This window comes from Spea bombifrons, chromosome 1 (genome assembly GCF_027358695.1).
Source record: "Spea bombifrons isolate aSpeBom1 chromosome 1, aSpeBom1.2.pri, whole genome shotgun sequence".
Taxonomy (NCBI): domain Eukaryota; kingdom Metazoa; phylum Chordata; class Amphibia; order Anura; family Pelobatidae; genus Spea; species Spea bombifrons.
In genome coordinates, this window is record NC_071087.1 from 134,547,475 (window position 1) to 134,574,180 (window position 26,706).

General features: G+C 42.4%; 1 protein-coding gene across 3 annotated transcripts in view; it reads left to right on the top strand.

Annotated features, from left to right (window-relative positions):
- The window catches only part of MCC (MCC regulator of WNT signaling pathway), a 123,164-nt gene extending 97,667 nt beyond the window's left edge, over nt 1–25,497 (top strand). For all 3 annotated transcript variants that reach the window (XM_053474289.1, XM_053474291.1, XM_053474292.1), the window contains 11 exons: nt 5,474–5,620; nt 6,298–6,387; nt 6,930–7,078; nt 9,034–9,174; nt 11,635–11,735; nt 12,257–12,440; nt 16,602–16,836; nt 19,000–19,206; nt 20,320–20,411; nt 23,868–23,990; nt 24,520–25,497. In XM_053474289.1, coding sequence (XP_053330264.1) covers nt 5,474–5,620; nt 6,298–6,387; nt 6,930–7,078; nt 9,034–9,174; nt 11,635–11,735; nt 12,257–12,440; nt 16,602–16,836; nt 19,000–19,206; nt 20,320–20,411; nt 23,868–23,990; nt 24,520–24,700 — 1,650 coding nt within the window. In that variant the 3' untranslated portion in view covers nt 24,701–25,497. The remainder of the gene's footprint in view (nt 1–5,473; nt 5,621–6,297; nt 6,388–6,929; nt 7,079–9,033; nt 9,175–11,634; nt 11,736–12,256; nt 12,441–16,601; nt 16,837–18,999; nt 19,207–20,319; nt 20,412–23,867; nt 23,991–24,519) is intronic.
- Nucleotides 25,498–26,706: the final 1,209 nt, after the last annotated feature.

Genomic DNA, 26,706 nt, shown 5'->3' on the forward strand with positions numbered 1-26,706 from the left:
CAGGTTTATAATGCGAGAGCGTAAATCAGGGCGATGAGGGCGTTTCGCTGATAGAAACACCTGCCCTGAAATATTGAAGAATGACTGGCGAAAGACCAGCAGAAATTCGATCATTATTATCATCACCGTTTCTTTGTCGCAGCTTTGATTTGGAGTAAGCGCTCTGCTCTCACATCCACAGCATTAACTGCTTTGAAGTTTCATCACCTGATTTTATCATCATCATCTATATCACCTATGGCAATGATGGTTCTAGAAATGGTTACAGTTTGGCATTTATCATACTTATAATAACATGCGTGCTCTTGTTTGAAACATCAAATACATTCTGCGTTGGAGTCATTCGGTTAAAATGTGTGCATGAATTTGATGATAGAGGAATTTCAACAGATGGATCGTCACGCAAATTCATAGTATCCATGGCAACGACCTGAGTACACTGTCTGGAAAAGTAAAAATGTTGTCATTGATAAAAGAGCAGCTAAAATAATGTGTATCCTAGTTTATCCATGACCCCATCTTTCTGTTAAAACTGTAACCTACCATTATTGGGGGGCTTTTTCTGCTCAAAGACTTTCAGTTGTTCTCTCTCTTTCACTTCATGTAATTTAGACCCGTCAGGGATATATTCCAGCATATATTGTGAAGTACTAACAAAGTTTTTTCGGTAAATTGTTCCCGTCAATGAGATACCATGGGTTTTTTGTGATGTGTTTTTGCTTCAGGCTAATTAAAATTAATAGATGAAAAAAGAAACTCCCTGAAGCCTCATAACCATTCTAGAAGCGGAGTTACGGTATCTTCTAACATGTAGCGTTCTGCCCGTGATATTGATTGCCCCTCTGCAGCCGTCGGTTAATTTGCTGCCTGAATGTTTCATCACATTATGGGCCAGTAATTTCGATGTGTGCCGTTAGACAGAGACTTGTGACTATCTGAAGTACAGCCGGTCGTATCTGTAACCGACCCTCCGTATCCTCCTCTTCTCCACGCTTCATTCCCTATGATGGCCAGGAACAGCCCCATCCACTTCGATGTTTTAATTTCCATACACCCTACCACCTTGTTGTTGTTGGTCTACTCTGAGGGCACTAAGTGAAGAATAATGGGGATGACATTATAATTGTACTTGTATTGCATTTCTGAGTTTTGTTATTGACAGGTCTGCTTTGTTTGCTTCCTTGTGTTACCCGCTAAGTGTGTGGGACCTTTAAAGCCAAGTGTTCTTTCCTATTGTTGAGCTGCTAGAATCCATATATATTTCTTATTGTTTTGCTTGGTTTCCTCTATATACAGAAAGTGTTTCCAAGGGGGAAGAAATAAAAATCTCTCATGGTATTTAGAAAACACATATAAATTGCATGGATCCTCTAAATAATATACAGCTCATTATAAAAGGAGATGGATGATCTGGGAGATGGCCATGCATGTGAAGGTGTCATTCCCAATACTCTGATACCCCAGTATGTCTACCAGTCTACCATCCATACCAGTGGCACCAGTCTCCCAGTAGCTGGTCCGACACACACAGCAGTAGCACGCTGGCAATCATACCAGATGTCAGGTGGCAGCTGCCATTAGCCTGTATATTATAAACATAATGCTGTTCAGTTAAGGATTTAATGTAATCTTGCATATTTTTATTTGCTTTGGATGAGTTCAGAGCATCGGATGAGTTAATTATGTTTTACAGAGTTGCATTATTTATTTTGTGTTGTGGCTCTACAACGGTTTCATTGATTAAAGTCTTCCTCGCTGTAGCTTTGATTACCACGTCCTGCTGGGTAACATGGATAGAGTTGATTACCCCCCGATGCGTGACTGGCGCAGCTTGATTTGCTAGCCAGACCTCAATGGCATGACTCCAATACTGAAAAAATAAAACCAGACTAAAAAAACCTAAAATAGCCACAAATCCAGGTTAGCGGGAAAAGCACAGCTCTAGAGGTCTACATCTCCTTCTCAGCGGAAGCTCCTAAAAACTACCCCTTTCTCTGCGTAGAAAGTCACATATACTGAAATAAGCGGCTTGATGGCGTACTGGAGAAACCAGAGCCGGTTTGATCAATAGGTCTGTTCTTTTCAGCTCACGTCTGTAATCAAACAAAGTGCTCTCAATAGGTTTTTCTGTCCTGGCAGATTTAATTAAATTAGGTGTTTAATGCATTCTGTTAACAGATTGTGCTGCTTTATGGAGCCGTCTCTGGGAAGCAGCATGCGTACGAGTTTTGTCGCGTTCTCACGGCTCATTAGTAAATGAGGTAATCTCGTGCTTCTGCGGGGTACCGGCAGCGTCGGGCCGCTCAGGAAACACACGCTTCAAGCTCTGGATCCAGAAACCTATTTGCCCCAAACCTCCCATGCTACAAATTCCTTGTACCATAACAATATTTACAAAATAGCCAGAGATAGTCCCGCTAACCGAGCCGTGTCTGATTCGGGGGTATTTTTGAGGAATATTGTCCACATAATCGCTTACACAACGTGCCATTGGAACACAGGAGTGATGGGAGTGATAAAACGTACAACCATCTCTAGGGTTTACAGAGAATGGTCCGAAAAAGAGAAAATATCCAGTGAGCGGTAGTTGTGTGGATGAAAATGTTGATGTCAGAGGTCAGAGGAGAATGGACAGACTGGTTCGAGATGACAGAAAGGCATATAATGGCCTGACCCGGGGATGGGTAAACTACATATTGCACCATTCTCCGCTGGTCATGACTTGTTAGCCAACATCTAGAATGACCCTACAAGAAGCAGCAGACACGTCCAGTGCTGTTTGTCTCATTCAAGATCTGCTATCACAATAATGAAGGACATCATCTCTGCTTCCGTGCGCATGCTATTGTGGTCTTTTCAGTTTGCCCCCTGTTTCTTATACAGGTGATTTTCAGTTTGTCTGAAATATACTTTTATGGCAGCCAGAAGCCAACACAGCCATCATGTTAATGTCGTAGTGTTATTTTTTAGTTTGGTCAAGGTATGAAGTGATGCCACATAGCAGGAGAGCTTGGTTTATTGAACCTACCTATTAACATTAGTTTTCAGAGGTCCCCCCTCCCCGTTTTATGGCTGTGATCCATTACTTATGAGATTAGAGTAAATTCAGCCTGTCATCAGTCACAGTACTCGGCGGATTGCTGGATGCCTGCCAGTCTCTTATCACAAGGGTTCACGTGACTGATGAGAGATGGAGGTATACGCGCAAGTGCAAAGTCAGGACCAAACCAGGGATTAAGAGCTCTCCAATCGCTCCGAGATGTGTCCTCTCCTTATCTCTGTTATTTCAGAGGGTATCTGTAACCCAGCCGTTTCCAAAGTGTTTCCGTGTTTACTGACCCTGGCAAAAGCATTTGGACCTACCTAATTCTATTTATTAATATCAATAAAACGGTGAATAGAAAGAATTGAACATTAGTTTAATGAGGGCTACAAAAGTGAAATATAAAAGTTAACCATCTGAGTGCGTAGAGGTGGCAGAATAAAAATCCAATGCAAGCAGTAAAGGATCCTTTTTGATTTGAAAATACAGTGATATGTTTAATTCAGTAGTCTGGCTTTGGGGTATTAAGTCTGCCCCCTCTCAAACCTCACTGTATATGCAGAATAGTGATTTATATTAACTATAGTGCTTGTAACCAATACTTGGTTATTGTGATTTATTCACCAAACGCACCAACAGTATTTTATATCATGAAGGACCATCCCCAGTAGGTATCTCCTGTAAAAAGACTTAGCCCTGCATAAATTAAAATAGTTTTTGCATTCTGAAATTCTGCATCTGAATGTAGCTCACGGTTTAATATATACACATATATGGTATACAATAATGTACATATAATATTTCGGAAGTTCATATCATTTTGTTTTTTTTCCTTTTACAGCAGTTTCCAATAAAGTATATTTACACACTTAGACACATGCCAGCTTTCCCTGGAACACATCTGATCAGTAGTTGGCTCCTCTTTAAAAACCTCCAATATGTCTGTGTTTGGAAAACAAAATCTTCAGATAACAGTGGCCACTAAAAATGTCAAAATTGTTAAAATTATTGCTTTTCGTTACAAATTAAGTAGATCGGCTTTTCAAAATGCCTCTGGGAAAGGTTTTGATGACTCGAGAGGAAAACTCAAATTTAAAACCTCATCATGGAGAGGGAAAATCTGCAATGTACCCTTCCCGTATATCACGTGTGATGATGACTGACGCTAGCCATTGATTGTATGGTTGCTACTGTAGAAACGGCCCAGACTGGGAGGAGAGTGTGCGTCCCGGTGTTTAGTGTTTAGAATCTCAAGTCCTCATGGGTCTCGTCTCCAGTTTTTGTTATTCACATTTACTCTTGGACCAGTACTGCAATATCCAGTTACAGTGTACAGATAAATGGTTAACAATCTTTATCTGTTACATACCACCCTGGCTGTATAACTCCCACTAATTAAACCAAAGGAACAACAGCCAAAGGCAAAGTCTCCGTACCTGGACAGTGTAACTGGGCTTGTCGTTGAACCTATGGGCATTTGCTGCCTGTCCCTGTGTAACACGAATGAAGGAAGATTTATACTTCTGCATAATAGCCTCTACTTGGGTAGTAGCCGTACAGAGTCTTTGGGTGAAGTGCTGCTTCCCTGGGTCTCCGGGTCACATTCCTCTTTCTCTGGGCAGGGATTTAGGCATTTAGCCACGCCCACTCTTACTGCACTTAAGGCAGCCAGGTGTAGCCCCGCCCATATATATAGATAGCACTGTCTCCACTTAAAGCCACCCCCCCTCCTGAAAAGGGAGAGCTCTGGGTGGCTCACCGTGGGAAGTTCCCAGTTATGGTAGTAACTGAACTGATACTTGGTTGACTGCTTTATATTACCAGCCAGCCACCCTGACCGATGGGATAATCCAATATGGGGGGTAAATGTCTATTAATATCCTTAACAAGGCTTCTTCCAGTGATTGGAGGAATGATACCTCGCTGCACTCTGGCTGCATGATCTGTGTGTGTGTGTATATATATATATATATATATATATATTTTTTTTTTTTTTTTTTTTTGGGGGGGCAGTACGCTTGCTGGCAATAAATGAACAGGGTATGCACGATATCGCATATGGAGCTTCTTAATGGGCGAACAGGGTCTTTTTTTTTTCTTTGGAGGTGCATTTTAAGTGGAAAGAAGATAAAAAGTATGAATGCTACAAGTCTCGTTCCATCTGCAAGTCTATTAACATGTGGGCCTCTTCTGTTGCCTGCTTTAAAGTGAATTATTCTCATGCTTATTTGATTACTGTGAGTTATTTAATCTCCTGTTGCTAGTTTTCTTTATTGTGCTAATAAATGTAAAAGTAATGAGATTGCATAATTTAGTTATAATTCCATGAATGCGAAATCACAGGTGACTTACTGCTTGCGTTTGCAAAGATCTCACTTAATGGAGATTCTCTGTGTAAAGTCTAAGCTAAGAGATGTCTTGTTATTGTAGGTGCGTGAATTGCAAACACGACTGCAAAGTGTCCAAGCGACGGGTCCTTCTAGTCCTGGTCGGCTCACTTCAGCCAGCCGGCCGGTCAACCCCAGTACAGGGGAGCTGAGTACCAGCAGCAGCAGCAACGACATTCCCATCGCTAAGGTGAGTAGCTGTGCTAAGGGCAGACGTTACCCTGTGTAATGAAGGGGTCCATGGGCCGGTTACTGTATGGATATCGGCCCTTCCTTACCTACGGGGTCTACAACCCACTTCCCCAGGCCTTATGTACCCCAAGAGTAGGTAGGGTATGAGTGTCGTTCATGTAACAGTACTAATGTGAAGACAAATGCTTTATTTGTATAGCTAGTGTTTTATATCCACACACATACATGTTACACAAAGTGTAACATGTAATCACATGCACTAAATGAACCTATGTAATGATGTTTACACGTTAAATTAAACAATATATGTATTAAAGAGTCGTGTGCACCATGGGAGAAGCTAAACCCCCTTTCCTTTAGATCTGCATAATTAGTTCTCCCCGTTGTTATCTCTGCTCTCTTTTCAAGCAGCTGATTTCTTTTCATCGGTTCAGACAGCCTTTGGGTGGGGAAGAGCAGAAGAGAGAGAACTTCTGGGAAGGAAATTGATTCCAAAAACCCAGGCTATAGTGGTTTTTGATAAATGTTGTTGGGATGGTGACAGCTCCCTTCGGAATGTAGAATAACATATCTCAACGTGCCATCAACACCTTATTAAAACATAGGTTTTAATATACGGGGATTAGGTGTAAGATGAAAAGTCTGTTTTATTGACTTAGTTTCAATGTCCTGTAGATTGCGGAACGGGTGAAACTGTCAAAGACTAGGTCTGAATCGTCCTCGTCGGAGAGGCCTATCCTAGGATCTGAAATAAGCAGCATTGGGGTGAGTATCAAAAGTAATATAATATATCTGCATGTAGCTCATTTATATGGAATCTCGTGCCCCTTTTAACCATTTAAAGAAAAGGAGAACCTGTTTAAATAAGTAATACTGTAATAGTGCATAAATGGTCATTTTCAGCTCGTGTTATTGGAGCCGCTATCAAAGCGTCTGTTCTTTTATTGTGGATGGGTGATTGATGTGCTAGTGCTTATGACAGAGACAAAGCTGAAATTGACTGTTTACATCCCAGGGGCATGTCATGAAGAATTTACTATGGGTGGTATTTTATATCGATAATGACTCTATTAAAAGTCTGTTATTATACCTCTTTTGTTTTAAGTGTCAATTTTGACTCTTATGCCATCGTGAGTTTGCTTTGGGCATAGGCTGAAATGCTTAGAACTATTTTGGTCCATATTTTTAATAGCAAAGCAACCACTGGAATGGTCCAACCAGCAGCAGGGTCTTCTATCAGTGACGCCCATTGTATTGTAGGACAGAAATAAACCGAGAGAACATTTAACTTTGTATGTATCTTGCAGGTGTCCAGCAGTGTGGCCGAGCATTTGGCACATTCCCTGCAAGACTGCTCCAACATTCAAGAGATTTTCCAAACTTTGTACTCTCATGGCTCGGCCATCTCAGAGAGCAAGATCCGAGAATTTGAGGTGGAGACAGAGAGATTAAACAGGTACGTGGTGATTTTCTACAGCATCAGCCGCCATTCTGAAACGGTACATTAGGAGTCTGCTTCCTTTATGGTGCAGGGATGTGCACTGGTTGTTTGGTGGAAGACTAGACATCTTTGACTTGACATTATCTCAAAGCAATCCCATTAGGTTTTCAGAACGATGCTTAATGCCAGGCTCCTTAACGTGCTTTAATTATTTGCATCTTAATTAGAAAGATCTCAAAACAGGTGTGATGGACTTATACCATAATAGTGTTATGTTAAGTTAATTGCTGCCCAGTTGATAATGTCTCTAACTAGTATTGTTTCTGATGCCCACACAATGTTCTCCTTCTGAAACAAAGAAGACAATGCCATTGGAAAAAGTGTGTCAATGCCAGAGCGTACAGACCATGTTTTATTGACCTCAAAGCCCCAGCTGCCCAAACTCTTTATTATGTCCATATTTTAAGGGACTACCTAATGGCTGTGCATGCTGTAGTCCGTGAAATAAGCTACCGTTGTCTGGGCCAAAACAACTGTATGTAATGAGAAACAGGCTTAGTCTAGCCAACAAATTTGTTGGCGTGTTTTTATACTGGAGTAATATACAATGCACATTGTTGCAGATATCTGGGGACACCAGGTAATTTCATACTATGTTTCTGGCTTCTCTACTTGGACATAGTGTTTTGTGTTAGACAATGTAGCTGTATTCCCAGAGCACTTGTTCTTTGGAAACCACCGCACACATTCCAGATGTAGCAGTCTGCAGCAAGCCATTATGTCTGACAATGGGTAATATACAGGTAAAGAACATCTGAACAGGTCTCCGGAGTCGCAATAAATCAACTCTTAATCTCAGAGAAGACACTGTGTCACCTGTACCATCTGGATCACAGGTTCACACAACAGAAGAGATTTATAGCAGTTATACACTAAAGACAAATTCTGGCACGTCACATTTTTGCTGTAGGGGATGTTTTGTGTTGTAAAGAAAAGGCAGGATCAGCGCATTTGACCCGTTTATTGCCAGTGGATTTTACTCCAAAAGAAACAAATCAAGTTTAGAGAGAAGATAAAGCTTCTCCTGTTGGTTACAGTAAAAGTGGGAGACATGTTTACTACTCTTAGCAGTGGCCTGATTCCAAATATGTAAAATATGAAGGTTTTCTGAACTCGTGATGTAAGAAGTATGCATTGTGAAGCATTTGGAAAGTGGTGTTTGCAGAGAAATAAGAGTATTAAAGAGGGAACTTACAGCCGCTGTGTTTGGTTTGATGGTGAAACATATTCACAATATCTGATGTTTGTATTATGAGTGCCCTGGTTTGAATATTTTTATCTACCACCAAGAGCGTGTTCTAATTCTAGTATTTACCGAACACTGTGTCTGGCAACAAGGACTTTAAACACACACACTCAAGACTTTTTGCACCCTTATCAATAAGAAGCCCTTATGTATGTATTATATGATAAATGATCAGAGCGCCAGTAGGACTTAAACCATAACGTAAAGTGGAAATTATGTTTTTTTTGAATTTTGCTCATAAATACAGGGAGCGTCTGGGCACAACCGCTTTTGCACCATATATGTATCCAGAGAAGAAACATCATTTAATAGGCAGGTGTTCTATGTTCTCAGTCTTTTATAGAGAATGAGAAGCGAATGAGGCAGCTGTAGCTAAAGTGCTTGGAGTTGACAGTAAAGATGTTCATATAATTCACAATGTCTTCAAGAAGCAATAGGACACAGAAGTCAGAGACCTTTTATTATTTCTGTGCGCAATATAAGCAGTACATGAAGGAGTTCTAACAAACATGCATATTTATTGGGGACAGTACTCTTCAATAACGGTTCCCAAGTGCTATATCGATCTGAAGTTAAACCAGTATTTGTATTTCTACGCACTCCGCAGAAAAAAGCAAGCCGTTTATATACAGGAGGGATCAAACTATTCATCTTTTTTCCACAGTCGAATTGAGCACTTAAAATCGCAGAATGATTTGTTGACGATAACCCTGGAGGAGTGTAAGAGCAACGCGGAGAGAATGAGCCTGCTGGTGGGGAAATATGAATCCAACGCTACGGCCCTCAGACTCGCCCTGCAGTACAGGTAAACACATGAAAGCCTTTTTTCCTTCTGTAAAGACCCTTAATCAGTCTTGTGCACGCAGCCCACTGCTGTCTTTTTCACATGGTGACATTTGAAAATACACGGTGTAAGAACATTTTAACTCTCTCATACTCTTTTGAGCTCCTGTAGGGAAGAAAAGGCATCTTCTTCTGAGATGATGGACTCAAAGGGGAATTGTGTTTTGACTCTAGCTAGGGTGGGCTTAAAGAGTTTGGAATTGATTGATTCTGGGTATCATAGTAGGGTTCAAAGGTGAAACTCATGGAAATTTGCTTAGGATTTCACTAAGCACGTTAGGGTACCACATAACTAGCAGCCTAGGCATGACCCATGGTTATGTCTCCAGTTGCCAATCGAGATGTCCTCTACCTTACACTGTTCTGAGCACAAGGAGATGAGTACAATTATGGGCTCCTGTCTAAACATGTGTTGAGCGGAAGATCACCATAGTGTAACTGAGACTGTTAAGAGGGAAATACGTGATCTCCCTAACCGGCCTATTGAGCAGTGGCAAACTGGGAAGCCCCTTTTGCGTAATAGGTCTGGCTGCCCGGCAGTAAGTCACAGGGGGGCTATCTTCCTAGGACCTTCTGACATAGTTGGCCTAAGCCAGAATACACCGCTGCGTGTAGCTCCATATACCGCAGGGTTACTGTACCCCACAAGCAGTGTAAACTCTTCCCCATCAATTGTTTAAGAAACCATTAATGGGGTGTGCCATATCAGGCCAGATGGAGTTAATGCACCTCCGTGTTTATGGCTGCGTAGTTGTAAAGCATCATATCTCTCACTGAGCGGCAGTGACAGCTCTTTCCTCCGTTTGCTGTGGCTGTTATTACTGAACAGTAGAGGATGGCAGGGACATGAATGGGTTTCTTAATGCAACATGACATGATATGTATTGCCGAGGCTGGTGCTCCATGCTTCAGGTGAGGCAGGAGTCATAAGGTGGCATGCCAGAGAGGTACGCTCCAGTGATTTCCTCGTGTAAACGCCATGGCATTTCCCTGCGGCTAGAACTGATCATCTCTGTGACATGAATTATTTTTGAATGCCGTAGCTTGCTTCAGAGAAGTCTGCAATGCATTGCGGGGGGCTCTGTATTGAAAGGGTTAACCCTTTGAGTCGCACCCACAGTACAACCTCAGAACCCCCAGACATGAGATTGCAGCGTGTGCACTTATTAGATCTGCCTCATTTGAAACTGAGCAACAACAGATTAGCTTATCTGTCTACATTCATCCATCTGTTATTGGAATACAACTCCCAAAATCCTTAACAAGCCTTGGAAGTTCTCTGAGGGATCATGGGAGTTGTCGTGCACCTGGAGCATGAGAATTGTCCGCTTTTCATTGGTTGGGCAACAGTCAGCCCTGTAGAGAACGGCGTTGGGCTTATTAGGTATTTTGTCATTCCAAGGCTGCTCGAGAGATCCAAAATATATCTCTCCCCGGTTAACACACAGAAAGTCTGCCAGGATCATTAGGCGGCTGATTATTCAGTGTGACTTTTATTGCCGTGCCCAGGGGATGTGGAACAAATCCGGAGGTTAACAAAAAATATTTATGCCGCGCTCAAATGGCTAATCGTGGCACTTACCCGAAGTGCCATAAAAGTCACAGACTCTGAAATTGCACTGTTTACTGTGAAAAATAACAGCACCCGAGACAGACTATTTCATATTAAAAAAACCGGTTGCGTTCAATTGTAAATGGTAATCCGCAAGCTCACAGACATCAGGGGTTGGGTCTCGTTTTCGCCTACAGTTGCACAAGTTTTAGACTTTAACCTTTGCCACTTAACCTTTGACCCCTGCCTGTGGTTCCCATTGACCTCAAGATACTTTTCTTTAAACGCAGTTTCCTAGGCTCCAGCCATCTGACTCCGCTCGGCCTACGTTGCCCCCGTACCTCGGGCTAAAAGGTGTTAATTACTGTGAACAAAACACTATTCCGCGGTTCCGATATGTACGAGCCGCATCCTCTCTGCACCAACGCCGGCTGCGTGTCTGCTCATTGCTGCCGTTTCCATACTGGGCCCAATTGAAAAAAAAAAAAACATTATTTATTATTATCTTTTATTTACATAGGAGCACCAATGTACGCAGCACTTCTAGTTGTCTCTAGGAATCAAACTACTAAATGCAGTTTTTGGTTTTTTTCTATTATGAGTTTATCATGTTTTCCCTTCATCTGCAAGATCAAAACACAGCGATGGAGACTCAATATTTGTAATCTTTTTACAATGGAATCGGTAGTAAAGGCTACAGTATAAAACATGGCATGTTGACACCAAGCGACCTTTTCTATTGTGCAAAGATTTCAAGTCACCTTCAGGTCACCGGCGTAAGTGCAGACTGTGAGATGCCAAGACTCCGTCCATCCAGTAACTGCTTTAAGGTATTGATTCCCTGTTATCCTTTGTTTTTCTCTGGTTTAGTGAGCAGTGTATAGAAGCATACGAATTACTGCTGGCTCTGGCGGAAAGCGAACAGTCCCTCATTCTTGGCCAGTTCCGAGCTGCGGGAGTTGGATCAGTAGGTGAGAACCCAATGACTCCTTTCCCAGAAAGACAAGCTGATTAGAACTTGACAGACACACAAAAGAACCATTGTTGGAAAAGACAAAATGCATACATTGAGCTCCAGGTGTCCTTCTAGATTTCGGTATAATCCTGTACGTTGTGTAGCGTGGGACAGTGCGATGTACTTGAAAGGTGGCACATGTCTAGTTCGGCACAATTCCTGCCACACAGAAATTTCACTGGATTTTCCATTGGCTATAAACACAGGGTTTAATGGTATAAATGCATGTGCCATTCTGTAGCTGTATAAGTGGCTCCAGTTAGTGTTGTTATTGTTTTATATAGCGCCATCATATTCCGCATCGCTGTACAATGGAATACAGGTATATACTGTGATGTGTTTTGTGCATTGCAACGTATGCAGTCCGTAGACGGGGGGCCTCCCAGCTGTATGTATATGCTCCTACATGTAGGTATGGTAAAGTTGTGCTACCTTATATATGTTTACCTGGTTTCCTTCTGTGGTTCTGGGATTTAGCCGAGCAATCAGGAGATGAAAACATCACTCAGATGTTGAAGCGGGCACACGACTGCCGGAAGACGGCAGAAAACGCGGCCAAGGCCTTGCTCATGAAACTGGAGGGCAGCTGTGGAGGAGCCTTTGCCGTCACGGGGTGCAGTGTCCAGCCCTGGGAGAGCCTGTCCTCCAACAGCCATACCAGGTAATCCACAAGATAAACAGTGTTCCATGCGCCGGGTATTATATGATCATATTGCCCCTCTAATTGTGCTCAATATTATTAAAAATAAAAGGATTAGTCATAACGTTCCAACCTGTAAACTGGTTGGCAGAGACCTGTAGGCAACCCTAGTAATGGGTGTCATTCAGCAAGGGCTGGTGATTTAGATCACTGCCACTGCTGTTAGATACGAATTGAATGGCTTTTCTTACAAATGTGAAAGCAATCGAGGCTTTCAAGAAGCTGACATTTACTGTGTTCTGATATCTATATTGATGTAGATGTGTGATGTGCTATAAGTCAAATAGTGACTTTGAGTGTTTACCATCAGGCGCACACACGTTTCCAGCGTTTTGTGTTTTTTTTTAGCAGTTTTGTTAAAGAATAAAGTCTCAGTCATTGCATATATATGCTTTTGAAAATACTCTGACGTAAATGTTTAGTTTTTTTAGCTAGCGCTAACCTGCATTGTAAGCCTTATGTATTTTTTGTGTTTGACACTACGTAAAAACCCTAAATTTCCCCACTTGCTCTTGATCTCTGGGTTACCGTAAGATGTGTTTTAAGATGCGTTTTAGCCGCACAATTGTACGTCTTTTGGTTTTATTAACACCTTTCCAAGTGTCCGTTTGCCCTTGGGAAACAAACGATAAAACACAGCCGGATTGCTGCTAACGTCCTGATTCCACCTTGTTAAAGTTCTTTCACTGGCGGTGCTATAACAGACTTTATAAACCAATATTATAGCCTTTAAAACCCTCCTGGATGTTTATACACTGGAAAGGTTTATAGAGAGTTATATATGACCCAAACACTGTTAAGAATGGATTTTCAAAGAGAGAAGCTGCATGAATCGGTAACACGCAGCTTGGCAAGACAGGCAGACTCCTGCCGTTTCAGAGGGTAACGCAAACATCATTTATATTACATGCGCTAATGGAGAGACGGGTTGGGTACATGCGCATCTAATTGCAATGGTAATTGGCAGTGTGCACAGAAACATAATGTCTTCCACTTACGTGACATACAGGTGCGCGCCAGATTCATCTTATCCAACTGCAATTACGCCGGGTCTGCAAAGTCGTCACTTTCCCCACATCTAAATTTCATATGTTGCTATACTTCATAAATTCTGTGAGCCCGCATTAAAATAAACCACATAGAGTTAATGAGTGTGGATGTCAATAAGAGCTGCCATTTTAACAGCTTGTCTGGGATTTGCATGATTATTCATCATCATTAAGTTAATTACTTATTTAGCAAATCTAACCTGAAAAGTTCTTAATCCGTTACTAAACAGTCGTGAAAATTCTCTATGGAAACCGTGCTGCTAGATCGTCCGTTACAGACTAGACTCGCATGAAACCTATTTGCTTGTCTGTATGTGGATAGAAATGTGAAGTTGTGACGAGTTTAACGGACTCCGTATTTAACATTTTAACAACCGTTACACTTTAACGTGTTACCTCACGGTGCGTGGCATTCCTTACTCACCCAACAGACCAAGTTTACTGCCATGGTGTCGCTCAACTTCCGAGTCTGCACCCCATATAATCTCTGCTCCTAACTCCAAATACTCTCCTTAGAACCCTTTTTGACCCCATAATGTGATAGAGCTACGGAATGTAAATAAATGTAAGAAAGTGGAGTCCAATTCAAATGTATACACCCCACATACAATAGGGCAACAGCCTGTGAAAGGTACAGTTCCGGAAAAATATGGTGGACGCGGCAAGCATAATATAAAGCCCCAGGTGAGCCACCATAGGAGTGACTAATTCTGGACCTTTTATCAGGATCTATCACAAACATACATATATAACTACATATTCCATGCTTTTCTTCTAGAAATTGAATTATGGAATTGATTGCTTCGTAACGATCCGAGCTCAAGGCCGGGAAAAATGTCTCTGCTTTGGTTTGCTGAGCATCCAGTCACGGACAATTTGCCGTAACGAGTAGCCTTGTTTACAGAATGTAACGTGCAGCCTACCTGGGCTGCTGCTAATTAAACTAAATGGCGCTGCCCGTCTGGTTTCCAGCCCTGCCATTTCTGTTCAGCTAACAGACTGTGTGAGCGGCTGATCTCTTTAGCGTTCACATATGGGGGGTACATATTACCATATTTGTTGCTGGCAGAGCCCCTCGTTTATCGCATTAATGAGTTTAATAGGCTTTCTTGGCAGTAAAACGGTTAACTGATTAAGATCGCTAGCGCCACGGGTTTCATTTACTATGTTAGTGTCCCAGACGGACAAATGGAAAATTTCTTTTCATCAATTTTCATCTATAGCCCCTCTTTTTCGCTGGAAACATTCCAAGGGATTGTTTAATTTCTCCTGCTATGATGCGTAAAAAAACAGCTTTTAGAGAGTTTCAGCAAACAAAAATAATCTTTTGTCAACGAGGCACCATGACTGGAGAGTAGATGTTTTCTGCACAGTTCTTTAGTGCAGGTTTAACCAGGGGGTGAAGCTTAAAAAAGAAGAATTCTCTGAGCACTGTATCCTATTCTCTTGGACAAAATCTTACTCAGTCCATTAAATGGCTTTAGAAAACATTTCTAAACAGTTACAGATAAAGAAAGGTGATCATCATAAATGGCACAAGGACATAGAAGACACAATACCGTGGACGTCGGAGTCGGTATGGTGACCATACTTGTTATGGGTAATGCAAACTGTCCAGAAGTCATTGGCTCAGAGTGAAAATATTTCATAAGCCAGATCCATAGACGAGTAAAAGATTTCAGTTTCTTTCATTTTATTCTAGTATAATTTGAAAGTATTTAAAAGAAATAATAATTATTTTTATTGAATGGTCAAGAAGCCATCTAAAAAATCCTTGTAATGGCGGTTCCTCTAAAATGCCCATAGCCACTCCGAAAAAAAACCCATTGGTACTTCCTAGCTGATAACGAGGGATAAAAGGGCAATTCAGAATAAAAAGAACATAATCAATGCAAAGTCGAAAAATATTTACAGTACTTTGAAGACCTTGGACGTACGAACAAAATTGCAGATCAATTGCAAAAAAATGGGACAATAAACTAAGTTAAAAAAACAAAAACACGTATTGTACAGAGCATTATTGTAAATCCTCACCTCAAGCACTGTTCATCTTGGCCGACGCTTCTAGAGGAGAGAAGCCGGCTTATTTATGCCAATGTCATATTTTAGCATCGCTCTGTAGCAGGCAGACACAGCTATAAGATTAAGATCTGGAGCTGAGCCTACAGCTTTGGCCGGGTTTTTGACAACACTAAGTACAGACTGAGCGAGAAGTCGGCAGACACAACCCTGATCCCGCAGGAACTTTAACCGCTCTGATGATATTCCTAGCAATGAGCTGCTTAGCCTGCAGTGCTCCATCCAGCAGTGAAAGGGTGCAGCAGTTAGGGGACCGCGTGATGAAGTCCTCTTCTGCGGCCAGGGCTTTCATTAAGTCTGTTCTCCTGGCTGTTCTTACTGACAGATTGAGAGCTGTCGGCCTAGCTTGGAGCCGAGCAGGGCTTTCTTCTTCCCAGCATTATGTCAGGAGGGCTTAAACGGCATCTGTGGGGAAGCCCGAGTCACTCTGCATGCCTTCGTAATTGGGAACATGTTACATTTTGCATGATACCCGTTGGAGGTGTTAACTATTTCAGTGGCAGAACCCATGTAGCAGATGTTATTATTTTGTCTTGACCAACTTAAAAGCATGGTTGTTATTTCTTTTCACCATTGCATCTGACGCTGACCTAGTTTCACAGCCTGACCGGTCCAGAGAGGAACGCTGACGCGCGGTGAACGCTCTCTGCCGTACAGCCGGGTATTCACAGCCATAAAAACTTAAACAGTTCATTTAGCATTCAGAGTAGTGAACCCATTCAGCACTTCTCCAGCATTAAGCCATGCAATGCCACGCTCCGAGCCTCTCGAGTGTGAGTGCTACGCCTGGAGTGCTGAGCAGCACTTTATATACATAAAGACACAGAAAAGTCTGCTTTATTTACCGTACTTCTTGCAGGATTAACTTTCCTTTGCTGTTTCCAATAACGCCACTTCACGGTTGTATCATCTTCCACATAATAACACATCTGTCTTGATGTTGGCGTTAATAAATCCTTCTGCATTTTTATGTCTGATTCTTTCTTTTGTGCAGTACGACAAGTTCCACGGCCAGCAGCTGTGACACGGAGTTTTCAAAAGAGGATGAGCAGAGGTTGAAGGATTATATCCAGCAGCTGAAGAATGACCGAGCAGCGGTTAAACTCACCATGCTGGAGCTGGAGAGCATCCATATTGATCCTCTGAGCTACGATGTCAAACCTCGTGGGGACAACCAGAGGCTAGACCTGGAGAATGCGGTCCTAATGCAAGAGCTGATGGCAATGAAGGTAGGAGCCCTGTCGCTGCTGTGCTGTCACTTTACACGCGTGTTAGGACATGAAACCGCTTGTGATGCAGCAGCCTAGCATACATCCTAATGCTGCACTCTTAACCCATGTGCTGCAAATGGGCCGTTCATCTTTTTTTCATTTTAGAAGCACCTCTATATGTTCGTATTAAGAACCAAGTCTTCACGGTTGGTTGGCAGGGGTCCCTGTTAGTTGCCAGCATTACTAAAGCATGGCTTCCAGGGGCCCCTTTCACTGGCGGACCTCCATAGGAATATGGCTGCACCTTGTAGAGTAGGGGCTCCATTATAAACATGCAGGTAAAGGTGTTGCAGCTGCTCTCCGTGCTGTGTAGGCAGAAGAAAATAATTGTATTTAATGTTGCATTTGAAAAAGATACTCTATTTTACATACATTTGTAGATTTAAAAGCCTTGCATAGGAAGATATGCTGGTCAGGCCCATAAGGCAGTATCCAGTAACACGATTCAATTCTTTGTTTTTTTTTACTCCATATAAGAAGTCCTTAATGTCATGCTTCATATAATTCATACTTGTGGGTCCATCTTCATTATCCACCAAAGATAATGGTTTTTAAATCTAGGAACACAATCCCTATGATCCCAAGAATGTTTGAGAGAAAAAAGGAAACAATATAGTTTTATAAATATCTCTTGCTCCTCATACATCATCTGAAGGGGGTCCCTTATACCAGTAGGGGCCCCACACAGCTTCTTCATCTGTGTATGTGATAGCGCTGCCTCTGCCCATGTGGGGTCACGGCGCAGAATGCTGAGTGCTGACAGCTCTTCTATCTTGGTACTTTGAGAACATCTAATTGTCATACCTGGGAACTCAGTGGGTTTAATACATATACATCTGCAGATACATACCGATGGCGCTTCATCCTAGACGTTTAGAAAAAGTAAGACAGAGGAATTCAGAGTATTCTCCATGTCATGTCTGGAGCGGTAGCCATGTCCTGTCGGGTGTTGGGGTCTCTTTTCGGCCATCTTCAGAGTCAGAAGTTAAAGCGCTGTGAATCTTGGTTTAATGTGAACCAGCAGCTCCTAAACACTGAGCCCATGCTCACTATTTGCAAAATCCAAGTACCCCTTACTAAAAGGACAGAGCGTATATACTTAGCGTTATTGTTACGTTGCTGATGATTGGTTCAAGCAACCTTTAAAACGGTGGGTGAGGAGAAGAAAACTTCAGGATAGGAGGTTGATTAGGTTACACTGGCTTTGCCACAGCCTGCCACCAGTGCCGACGGTAGTGTATTCACAGCCTGCAGCTGGTGGTGGTTGCCGCCGACATCTGGACGAGTGTATCCTCCTCATATATGTAAAAATATACAGATGATTACACTTGGCTTTATCCTTACAAATCGCTGTCCGCTCTTTACATAATAGCGTTGAACTCTGCTAGGGCTTTGCACAGCGGGACGTTGCTGATCCTTTTCTTTAGCGGCGGATATAAATCACAGCGCTTGTGATCCACTTAAAAGCAGCTCTTTATCTTGTTTGTTTAGAGAGTCTTCCTTTTCCAATATATCTACGTTTTAAGCACATTCTGCCAGTGATGTTTGCTCAATGGTTTTGAATAAATGCTTCCTCTTCATCTTCTGAGAACGGCAAGTAATTCAGCGGATAAAAACAATAAATAATACAAAACCGCAGAAAATGCTGACGTGTCCAGGGCAGGGGGATCCAGATGCTGCACGGAGAGTGATCCAGATGCACAAAATACTTGTGCTGCTTCCATTTAATGCTGAAGCATCAGTGTCACTCGACGTAAATAGAGAACATATTGTTAGGGACACCGACCATTAACTGTTAGCATCCACAACCACAGGAACATCGGTATAAGAATAAAAATAAGGCCGCTTTTCTGAAGGGTGCTACCAGCCCAATCCCTTTGGCAAAGCTTAAATTTAAAGGAAAAATGTCCTTCCCATACAAACACACATGTATATTTTTATTGGGCTCCTTAGCAAAAATCATACCTTACTACACAGGAGACCTTATACCTGCAAGTGGGGAGGTCATCAAGACTGAAGCATTACAATTGTGACTGTTGGAGACACTTTTTGGTTTAATTTCTCCTAAGTATGGGTTTTTTCCCTTCTTAATGTATAAACACGACAATCTTTCTGTTTCAGGAGGAGATGGCTGAACTCAAGGCCCAGCTGTACCTTCTGGAGAAGGAGAAGAAAGCCCTTGAGCTGAAGCTGAGCACACGAGATGCCCAGGAACAGGCGTATCTGGTGCACATTGAGCACCTCAAGTCCGAAGTTGAAGAGCAGAAGGAGCAGCGCATGAGGTCCATCAGCTCCACCAGCAGTAGCGGCAAAGACAAGCTGGGAAAGGTTAGCAGCTTTTTATTTGGCTGCTCTACAGCATTTACCGATGCACAGGCCTGCTCAGTAACATGCAGCTGGTACCACGCAACGTTTCGTCTCACGTCTGCAGTAGTAGCAAACATCTCAGTGAAACCACAGCATGTAATGCTACAGTGGTTACATCCAGGGATTATAGACACACATATAGACTTAAAGCAGATAAATAAAACGTGCCCGTAGACATTAGAGAAATGGTGTCTGTTTGGGGGTTTTGTCCCCCCCCCCCACACTGCTGGTAGACTGAAACGTGACATTTCATAATGAACAGTGAATTCTCTGGCTCCAACTGTACGCTGTGAACACTAATCACAGTTGAAGAAATGCATTATGTTTAGGTTTAATGAAAAAATATTGCTTGTAAGTATTGTTATCCGACTTCAAGAGGAGGATTCATTTCCATAACTGATGTAAAAGCAGTCAATGTGCCGGCCTGCCCTTTCTGTTCAGTCAAATTATCCACATTGATAATAGAGGACTTTTGAAATGTTTTATTTTCTTGTGTTCTATAATGTATTACATTATATATATTCCCTTTGATATAATAAGCTGAATGATCAATCCCCTTTAATGTAGGCTTTCTTTGTATTTGTTTGCATTTTATATTGAATGTATTACCACGTCTGCTTTGTTAGGACGGACCCATCATTTTGTTATGGTCTATATAATGTCATAGATATGGTAATGTGATTCATGAAAGCAGTCTTTTCTGTCGCTAGCCATAAATCACGGCATTAGCACTATTACTATCCAGTGTCGATTCAGTCAAAATATGGAGCTAAAAGGGAATTTAACATCCGATTCCAGTAAAGCTGGAGAAAAAAAAGTTTTTAGGAGAAGCTGCAGTTCCAGAGCTCTGTTGTTTTTCACCAGCCAGTAAGGAGAAGGAAAGTACTTTATTAAGTTAATGGTGGTTCTTTCAGCGCATGCACACGGGTGATCCTCCTCCCAGCCATTTCTGGATACCGGGGGGGGGGGTTCGGCAGGGGAAAAGGGCAGATGAATTAATAGAATAAATGTTTGTGCTTACGACATATTTATGTTAAAACTTGTTGGGCTGATCGATCCTGTCTTGTATCGTAGGATTCTACTGAAGGATCGGCCTTGTCTTTGTCAGACCTAAGAACCTACAACGACAGTGAACTCGCCTCGGAACTCACTGGTGCACTCAGAAGGTGAGCACGCTTGTATTAATTGCACTTGGTGGGGAATTATTTAATGTTTTGGGCTAAAAGCTTTCCTTCTTCCACGTCTTCATGTCTGTGCTGAAGGCAGCTGTGTAATTAGACACCACGAGAACCAGGCCGAAATCAGAAACCATCTTCACAGAGATATTATCTGTGTATTATCTGTGTATTAAGTGCATGAGGTCATCTAATCAGCAAAAAATGGCTGTCTCAAGTGAGATGCTGACATCTGATCCATTGGTTTTACTCTGCAGGAAGTCAAACAGATATTTAAATTTAGGCTGATGATGTAATAGCTGTAAGATGTCACCAGTCTGTGGCCAGGCTTGGAATGCTTGGCTAGTTTCCATAAGTCCAGGTGGCAAGGAGCATAACGACGCCATTCATTATTCTGAGAAGACAGCATTCAAGAGCACCGAATCTGTCAACAGATAAGGGAAATGACTGCCTTGGTGCATTAGGTCACTACGGAAATATGCAACAGTAGCCAGGAATTCTGAAAAAAATATTAATCTGCCCAATAAGATTTGGAATTTCTTTTCTGCAAACGCAATATGTTCTTCGGTTACTTCTTAGCATTTCTGTAGATACGGCTGGAAGCTTCTCTTCTCAAAATCTATCTGATATTTCTGAAAGCTTGCAATATATACTGTGTGTGTGTGTGTGTGTGTATATAAATATTTTTATATGGATCAGGCTGTCACACGTGTTAGTACCTGCTCGCTGTCGGGTGGGTTTGTCCAATATACAGATTCCCGGTATATGCTCCTCTCTCTTCACCCTGAGAGCTGTATTTATAATATATGTAGATAAAGTCTACCTACAGTCTGATAAAGTCAAAAGCACTAGGTGCCTAAAACCGTGTTGTGTCGTGTTTTTGGAGTCAGTCCCCATTTTTAGTGTTTGAATGCAGATTTCAATAAATCCTTTGGCACCTTTTGTATATGTTGGCGTTGGGCTGCATTTTGATTTGTTATTTTTTAGGACTCGCTCCTGATTCCTCCAGCGGCCTATGTCGGACTGCTTCATTTATTGCAACAGCAGAATGTTTTTTCCTTTCCTTCCACAAATTCATTAGGATTGTTTACTATGGAGCTTTGTGTATTTTTTTTTCTTGAATATTCTTGGTTGTTTATTAGCGGAACCAGACACTGTCTTCCTGGGCAGCCTGAGATAGCATGACATACCAGACCAATCACATGTGAAAAAAGAACTAAAATAATCCTAATTATCAGCGGGTCTGCTATCTTACACCTCCGTCATGTGTTTTTTTTTTTATTTACTTTTGATAAATAGAAGTAATATGCAATAACCCCCCCCCCTGCAAACTGCTTAAAGGCAATGCTGGTGCATTATTAACCGAGGATATACTGCCACTTACTGGCCAAAGATATGAAGTACACCCTTCCACGTTATTATCTTTTCTAAAGCGTCAACAATCTACACAGCGCCTCTTACAGTACATGCACTATATGACCAAAGTATGTGGACACCCGACCATCACACCTGTTCACATTCCAAAACCATGGGCATTAATATGAACCCCCCTACTTGGACCTATGATGGCCCCACTCCTCTGGGAAGGCTTTCCACAAGATTTTAGAGTGTATTTTATTATTATTATTATTATTATTATTATCTTTTATTTATATAGCGCCAAAAGTTTACACAGCGCTTAATACAATACATAAATTCAAGGGATATGACAAGACAAGAATTGACAGACTAAGACAAACCGATACATTTGGTGGAGAGAGCCCGGCTCGCAAGCTTACAATCTAGAGGGAAAATGGGGTGATAAACATAAGACATAGAGAAAGGGTGAGAGGTAGTGTGGTGGGAGTATCGATGACAAGGATGTTCTAGCAGCTAAGATGGTATGCTTCTCTGAAGAAGTGGGTTTTTAGATGTTTCTTGAATGTCGGGAGGGAGGGTGAATTCTGAAGGTTCCTTGGCAGTAGATTCCAGAGATATGGGGCAGCTCGAGTGAAATCTTGTAGACGGGAAAAGGAAGAGGTGATGAGTAAGGAGGAGAGCCTTAGCCCATGGGAAGAACGTAGGGATTGAGTAGGGGAGTATTTGCTAATGAGGTCAGAAATGTACGGAGGAGCAGTATTGTGGATGGCCTTATATGTCAGTACCAGGATCTTAAATTTAATTCTAAAGGTAATCGGGAGCCAGTGGAGGGTTTCACAGAGTGGGGGAAGCAGAAGAGGAGCGACGTGCAAGGAAGATGAGCCTAGCAGCGGCATTTAGGATACACTGTAGAGGAGAGAGTCGAGACAGTGTTTGTGGGAATTTGTGTCTATTCAGTCACTGGTGAGGCCAGGCTCTGACGGTTGCAGAAGTAGGTCTGGCTCACATTCTGCATTCTAATTCATCTCAGTGGGGTTGAGGTCAGGGCTCTGCAGGCCACTCGAGTTCCTCCGCACCAAACTCATCAAACCGTGTCTTTATGGACCTTATTTTGTGCACAGGGCCCGAAGGTCCTTCCCAAAACTGGTGCTGGAAAGCTGAAAGCATAAAGTTGTCTTAAATGTCTTTGTATGCTGAAGCATTAACATTACCCTTCACTGGAACTGAGGGGCCCAAACCCATAAAAACAGCCACAGACTGTTATCCCCCCTCCATCAAACTCTACAGTAGCCACTATGCAGTACGGTAGACAGAATTCTTCTGGAATCTGTGAAATCCGGATTGTTCCATCAGACTTTTAGGTATTGAAGCATGATTAATCACTCCAGAGAACACAAGTCCAGTTGCGATGTGCTTTACACCACTGCAGCCGACGCTTGGCATTGCACTTAGTGTTCTTCGAAATGCGTTCAGCTGCTCAGCCATGGAAACCCATTTCATGAAGCTCCGGACGCACAGCACTTGTGCTGATATTGCTTCCAGAGGCAGTTTGGAACTCTGTAGTGAGCGGTCTTTACACTCTATATACACTCAGGAGCCCCACTGCGAGTGTGGGTGGTCTACCACTTCATGCCTGAGCTGTTACTCCTAAATGCTTCCACTTCACATGGAGCACGGCAGAAAGTTCATGAACTGACTTGTGGTAAAGGTGGCATCCAATGACACCGCCAAGTGTAAAGTCACCGAGCTCTGCAGTATCACCCCTTCTACTGCCAATGTTTGCTATAGGAATGGCTGCCTATGTGCTTGGTTTATACACCTGATAGCAATGAGTGAGGTTGAACCACCAATTTTTACTGGAATATTTTCATATTTTATCACTCCCATCACTCCTGTGTTCCAATGGCATGTTGTGTTCTCTAATCCAAGTTTAAGAGGCTTATTGATCATCAAATAAACCTTTAGCCAATTGCGTTATCACAGTTAGAAAGTCCTTGTTTTCCATGTGACCCCAAACTTCTCAACGTGCGTGTATACGTGCGTGTATACGTGCGTGATGTACCCTGACCCCATCTGCTCTTGTTACAGGGAGAAGAAGCTTAAGTCTCGTGCTCAGGAGTTGGTGAGCGCCTTAGAAAGACTCACCAAGAGCAGTGAAGTGCGGCACCAGCAATCTGCAGAGTTTGTCAATGATTTAAAACGAGCTAACAGGTAAAGGGGTAGTCCGTACCATTGCTTTTCTATTCCCATGTTGTGGATCGTGCTGTAGTGGAACTGCTTTGCTTTGTATATTATGTCCATCATGCATTCATTTAGTGGTTTATTTATGCCTGGATTTTTCACTGTAAAAATTGATTTTTCACTTAAACCCAGGCTGAGCACTGTCAGCTTCAGCTAAGCCCATTCAGCACTACCTCATATGGGTATTCAGGGCCATAGGAGAGACTATGCTGAATTTCTATTATATTATATTAACCCTCTACTGGCACTGTCACCGTATATATACTTATTGACATCGGTCCTGTGTATTGATGAAATAAGTCACGTTACACTGCCGGTGAGTCACATTGGGGGACCAGCTCACCATTCTGATAACCAGCCCTCCTCTTACTGTCAAGGGATTGAAATCTTGTTCTGCTCCCATCACACTTAGCAGTCCATGGCAGCTGATGCCAGTCAGTATTAGGAAATATGCAAAGTGCTGGCGGTGTACTAATGATTATACTTTATCTGTGGACAGTAACCTTGTTGCAGCTTATGAAAAAGCCAAGAAGAAGCACCAGAACAAGCTGAAGAAGCTAGAGTCCCAGATGATGGCCATGGTGGAGCGCCATGAGACACAAGTACGGATGCTGAAGCAGAGAATAGCTTTACTAGAGGAAGAGAACTCGAGGCCACACACCAATGAGACGTCACTGTGAACCCTGCAAACATATTATTTGTGCCATTGCAGGCATTCCTATGAAGCCAAGTCTGCACTACAGACATGTCCGTAACACAGACCAGCGGCTCGTCATCTCTCGTCTGGCCGCTCGCTCTAACTTGTGGTCAGATGGCTAGATGGTTCTCTCTATTCTTAGTACTGTAGAGGGAAGCAATATTTAACATGCGGGCTTCTCTAAGCAGAGGACTTCATCTAGGGCAGCATCCGCTTTACATGCGCGAGACACTGGTATGTGCCAAAACACTTGGATAACTCCTCGCGCCGGAGGCATCATGGAAACATGTTTGTGGCTCCAGGGGGAAGATGCATCTTTTTGCTTCACATTTGTAAGAACTTTTCAAAGACTCTGAGGTGCGGTTCCAAAATGACTACCAGCAAAACACAAACTGGGGTGTTAATAATCTCCAGCGACCTGTACCAATACATCGCAATGCCTTCTCTGCTCGCCAGATAGGTGCTCACAAAACCCACACCGCTCAGCTTTAATAAGACACAGAAAGGGTTAACTGTTTCTGTTTAGTACACTGTGAGTAAAATTGCTTGGATTTTCCATTTTTAATGGGGATTGTCAAACTAAATAGCCTATTTTTTTAATGTGTTTTCTTTTTCTAATGTGTACCGTTGTACAGCATCTCGATGTACCCTTGGCTTCTGCTCTCACAGAACGTTCTTTCCTGCCGCTTTTTACTAAAAGGGAAAACATACAAACCAGCCTAGGTGGTGATGTGGGCCGTGCCATACTTATAGCTTTATATGTGGGTACCATTGAGTAGATACAAAGTCTCTTAAGAAATATGTAGAGATCTTACCCTGATAACGCTCTGCCTCGGCTGGTCGGAGGGGTTGCAGGGGAGTCTTCTAGTAAGGCAAAAGCATTATGAAGACCTAAGTCCTTCTGCACGAGGAGCTGAGCTGGCCCCACTTACTTCGTAATCCATCACTCAACTCGGCCCTTATTGCAGGAGAAGCTTGCCGGTAATGCATACTAAACTCAATATTAAGAAACTAACAACTTTCTACCAAGCTCCCGCTTTAGTGAATAAACCCAGAGACCAGCAGACATCAGAGGTGACGTTCATCACCAGTTATATTCTGCTAGCGTGGCATGGCGGGCCGGAGCGCGACACAATATTCTATGCAGAATCTCCGGTGGGTATGTTACAGGGTATGTGGCAACACATCCCTATTCTTGGCTCACAAGCATAATCCTTGTATAATGTGATACGCAAAGCCCCGCTAGGTGTGCCGGATAAAACTGGATTCTCTTACCTTTAGAACAAGCTATTCGGGACGGCATCCTGGTGGCAGAATAGTACTCATTATCTGCTTTTTAATACTGATTTATTCTGCCATGTGAGTGCCTGAGAGCCCTTTATTAATTCTCCAGCTTATGTTTCATTCCAACAGCAAAATAAGGTATATATATTTATAGTTAAATCCAATAAATACAAGACAAAAAAAAAACTATTGTAATTTAATGCTGCCAACCACTAGGACCTCTGTCCCTGACCATAACCGATAAACTGGTGAGACCTTGGAGGCAGCCGATGTTCTTCTGCAGACTTGTTTGCTGCTCGATGTGATGGTCCGTATATATCTCTGTGTCTGCGCTTTCCTATATCGATGTTCAGAAACCTCGTCCGGTGTCCGTATTTTCCTGGATAAAGGTGCACTTCCGATATACGGTATGATCTAGAACTGTGCTGCTGGGCGTAGGATCTTTAATCTCCCCCAGACTAATAAATGTCTCTAAGAAATGAGATAACGTGCGCCAGAAGATTTCTCGGAAGCTTCCTAGAAATATGCTCCATTTATTAGCCTACTATTTCCATAGATGTGTAATAATCCCACGAGTAGCAATTTCATGGCATAATGTTGATTGCCCTTCCCTGTAAAACCTCTAATTTTATGCAGGGATTCTGTTCCAGGAATTAAATTTTTTTTTTTGAGAAAAAGAAATGTAATAGCTAAAATGAAGAGTTC